The sequence below is a fragment of the Culex quinquefasciatus genome, chromosome 3, assembly GCF_015732765.1.
Source record: "Culex quinquefasciatus strain JHB chromosome 3, VPISU_Cqui_1.0_pri_paternal, whole genome shotgun sequence".
NCBI lineage: Eukaryota > Metazoa > Arthropoda > Insecta > Diptera > Culicidae > Culex > Culex quinquefasciatus.
In genome coordinates, this window is record NC_051863.1 from 171,554,273 (window position 1) to 171,558,583 (window position 4,311).

The 4,311-nt window shown below is 40.1% G+C and overlaps 1 protein-coding gene across 1 annotated transcript; it reads right to left on the reverse strand.

Moving 5' to 3' along the window:
* Positions 1–344: 344 nt before the first annotated feature.
* LOC6039747 lies at positions 345–2,573 on the reverse strand. The gene is made up of 3 exons (XM_001849246.2): positions 1,873–2,573; positions 1,130–1,811; positions 345–1,068 (listed from the first exon to the last, which is right to left on the reverse strand). Exons 1-3 carry the CDS (start codon positions 2,370–2,372, stop codon positions 634–636), a joined length of 1,617 nt encoding a protein of 538 aa, XP_001849298.2. The 5' UTR covers positions 2,373–2,573; the 3' UTR covers positions 345–633.
* Between the last annotated feature and the right edge of the window lie 1,738 nt (positions 2,574–4,311).

The window sequence follows — 4,311 nt, forward strand, 5'->3', positions numbered from 1 at the left end:
GGCAATGTGTGTAAGAAAAGTGAAATAAATAATTTTAAGTGGTGCTGACAAGGAAATTCACCAATAATCATCAGCAGATTGATTATTTTGGAGAATTTCGGGAGCGATTTTCTTTTGCGTGATTCGCCTCCTCTCTCTTTCGCGGGTGAAGAAAGTTCGCAAGCGAAATTGATTGTTTTGCGGTTATTCCATGGTCGAGTTAATAGCGGATTAAAATTAAAATTTATTAGATATTGAAAAACTACTGTGTGTGTGTTAACCTGCAAAAACCTTCCCATAGCGTCATAGATTGCAGGGCTCGCCGACGGGTCCTCCCCAGGGTTGATAGATATGCACCGTGCAGTGCAGATTTGTTAGGTGTAGAGCTTTTTGCTAAACAAAGCACCCATGATTTTTAGAGCTTTCCGCAATGCAAAACACCCTTCTAATTGAAGTGTGCTTATTTTATATAAGCACTCACACATGATAAGCACGTGTGCGCACGCGTGCTTATTTGAATTTATCTTCATAGTTCTTTTTGTAGCGTTGAATTGAAAGGCAATTAAAGTATTTTCTTTTTTTAATCAACGATATAATGGAAAATAATGTTTTAACACGTGAACAGAATGAATAAAAATCATGATAGAAGAGGTTTCAGTGAAGCAACTCATTGTTGAGCCTAATCAATAATATGTTATGAAGTGTTTCCTCCGATAAACGTGACCTTAGTTTAGAAAGAATGAAAGCGAGTGCGCTGAACGAGCGCTCCACAGAAACTTGAGTGGCCGGAGAGGACAAAACTACTGAAACAAGCTCCCACATTTCTTGATCCTTGCCCATTTCCTCAAAGCAGTATTCGATTATGTTCTGGTTTTCGGTCAGCTTCAGTCGAGGCTTCAGTGAAAGATTCTCGAGTTTTTCAAGTGTTGATCCAGATTGCGTCTGCTCGAACGAATTTTCGTGGTCAACCAGGAACTCTTCCAGAGGGTCTTCGTCAGAGTTAACTGACTGACTCGACCTTGGAACTCCTTGCGGTTGGTCGGTTCCTTTTCTAAGACTTATTCGCCGCAGGACGAGCTTCAGATGGCGCTAAAATATTTTTGAATGTAAATTTTTACTGCAAAAATGAGAAAAAACAATTGTTGCTTACCAACGCAGCTGCTCTTTGATCATCGTCAAAAATAGGACTTTGCTTGTAGTTTATTCGCTGATCTACGTATGCTGCGGCCAACACGGCCTTGTTGTTCAGTAGAGAAGGCTCTCTTTTCTCCATATTTTGAAGGAGCTTCAACGACATTGTATCGTTCTGCTTTTTGAGCGCGAGCTTGCATCGGAACCACAAGATGTAGAAATCGCTCAGAGTTAACTGCTCTGCCTGTAAAGCATAAGTCAACACCGCCATCGGTTTGAAGCCGTGCACAAACGCTTCAATAAAGTCCCACTCCGACTCGGATAAATGGCAGACCTTGTCGTTTTTGGTCATGTTCGCGATGTACTGCTTGTTGTCCTGGAGGGATTTGGCCATGGCGTAAGCAGAGTTCCAACGCGTGTCGCAGCTAAGAACCGGCTTGTTGATATTGTCACTCTTGAGTAAATTTTTGTACGGCATTTTTCGTAGATTCTTAACAAACGCCTTGATCGCCGAGATGTGTTTCCGCATGTTTGTCTCCTTCAGGGTGTCCAGCACGGCCAATTGCGCCGTATGTGCAGCACAACGGACGGCCGAAAATATGTTCCGTAGTTCATCAGTACGATCAAAGTCTTCGTCATCGACTCTTTGGGGTTTTTCGTCGCCATCCTCGTCCCCGCTCTCGGAACAGCTTTCTTCATGGCTAAAAATTGATGATGTTGTATTGATGAAGTAACGGAATCGACCAAGAATATAATACTTACAGCTCTTCAAGGAGTTCATCCAAGTCTAATTCAATCAGCTCGCTTGTAAGAAGCATGTTTGACCCATTATCTGTGGTAATTGAGTAAATCGACTCCAAATCAATACCGTAGTTTTGCAGCACCCGCATGACCTCTTCTTTGATAACTTTCGCCGTGTGCCGCTGCTTGAGCTGGATGATGCCAAGAGTTCGGACAACCTGCTTCTTTCGCTTCATGAACTGGATATTTATGCCCAACATGTCTCGATCAAGACGAGTAGCAATGTCGAGCTTGAGACAGATGAATTTACCAGTAACTTCTCGGATGATCTTCGATTTCACCTCTCCGGCAATGTCCGATAACATTGGTTTTACAGAAACCGAATTGATGGCCGGAATGTTCAGAGCTTCTTCGTACGGATTCATTAGGCAACGCATGGCTGGGCTGTTAAGGGTTCGCAGCGACAACCCGTGGACGGAAACCAGATCGACAACCGATTTTTCGTACGTAGCTTGGTCCATCCGTACTTTCGTCTTCTTAACTTTTGGTTCCGGTCCAATGGCGTCTTCTTCGTTGATCAATCCGAGTTCGATGGCTTCTTTCCGGTGAAAATTCAGGTAGTGGCGCTTGTAAGAAAAATTTCGACGAGATTTGTTGATGGTCTTGCAGATGTTACACTGGGCTTCTTTTGTTTCCGGGTTGACTTCGAACAAGTCCGCACCGAGTTCACGCTTCCGGTCGCGATTTGCCATTTCGATTGGGTTAGATTAGAACCGAGGGTTAAACGCGTCAGATAAGCTCCGCTGCTCGGAAAAAAGTGGATTGTTAATTTTTCAAACACCAACTGGTAACCATACGCACGAGCTTCCATAGACACAGCGTGCAGAACATAAGCACTTGCACGACACGCCAACTTTTCGTGTGCAGTACCAGATCATAGAGTCCTTGGAAAATTCAGCTGTGTCTTTTAATCAACCCTGGTCCTCCCCATAGCATCGTAGCTCGGGAGGCATCGAAAAACCAATATCTTATCCTACTAGCTCTTAATATATTAGTCCTTTGATGCTTGAAGGACAAGCTGTAGATTCAACGGCCTCAAGCGGTGTCAACAGGTATATAGCGAAAATCTATATGCTTGATTAGTCTGAAACTTCAACTATCGGACTAAAATTCCTCCCTTTCGTTGAACTGCAGGCTTTTTGGGTAGGAGGGATCTGTCAATAATGGAGTAGCATCTCATTAACAGTCAACCATGCTGATGCTCTTGACTGTATTACATCTAGGAAAATAGACAGATTTCGTGCCTATAAAAATACATATAAAAATGTGTGAAATTACATAATTTTATGTTTAACTTTAATATCTCCACATTATCATAGGTAAAATTACATCGAGAGAGAGTAAAATTCAACCATCAAATTATTCAACCTTTCAAAATTAAACTTTGTTTACTGTATTTGTGTAGTTTTTGATTAACTAGAATTTTCCTTCATATTTCTATTTTTAAAATTAATTCAATAAAATTTTAATAAAATTTTAAACAAAATGCATTTGTCTTAAATGTGCATTTTTCTTTCTATTGAACTCATATGAATTTAATTCATGGCAAAGCTGTAATATAAAAAAACTTTTTTTGTTTTCAAAGAAACCTGCCCCGACCAAACAAAGTAAATAGGCCAAAAACAAAGTGTTTGCATTCGACTCATTCGTCTGAAATTTCTAGTAAATTGTCCACGCTCTATACAACATATTTTTTTGTACGAGCAAATGACCACGATTAAGGGAGAAAAGGGTCTACAAAACGAAAAAACTTTTTTTTCGTGATTCTATTGTCCGAAGTGATTTTTATCCGAGGCCTTCGGATATTCGAGTCTGGACTGTAATAAAATCATGTAGCTTTCGCTTTTCAGTGATTTCTAATGTAGGAAGTCCTACATTTACAAAAAAGTTAAAATTTAGAGTTTTATTTGAAAGGTCATATAATCTATTGTGTTTCAATAGTTTATAGCTGGAATTTTTTTTTGAAAAGGTCCAATAAACCAAATTTTCAGTTTTTGCTTTTTGGGTGTTTTTGAATACCCCTGACTCAAAACGGTTTAAAAAACACCCAAGAAGCAAAAACTGGAAATTTGGTTTATTGGACCTTTTCAAAAAAAAACTCCAGATAAAAACTTTAAAAAACTGTGAAAAATGCTTTATTGTTTTTTCGTTTGTAGGTAACTTTAACCTTCTTGGTCATTTGCTGCCTATAAGACAAAATGTTTTGCTATTTTTTGAATCAACTTATTTCAACATATTTTGTCCAAACTTCGACTCACAGTTCTCTCCTCACGCTCACACCACCCCACCAATTCAACCAGCGACGTAGTTTACTGTGTACTCTCCATACTACACACACGCTCGCACAAACAAAAATCAACACAACTCGCGGCTCCCCTTCTTTGCTCCACTGGACGACCC

What these genes read in the sequence shown, in the direction of transcription:
- LOC6039747 (XM_001849246.2), bottom strand. Translation starts at nt 2,372, where the DNA reads ATGGACCAAGCTACGTACGAAAAATCGGTTGTCGATCTGGTTTCCGTC. An exon ending in GATGAACTCCTTGAAGAGCT is followed by an intron (nt 1,812 to 1,872) that starts GTAAGTATTATA and finishes ATCAATTTTTAG; the next exon opens with CCATGAAGAAAGCTGTTCCG. An exon ending in ATCAAAGAGCAGCTGCGTTG is followed by an intron (nt 1,069 to 1,129) that starts GTAAGCAACAAT and finishes AAAATATTTTAG; the next exon opens with CGCCATCTGAAGCTCGTCCT.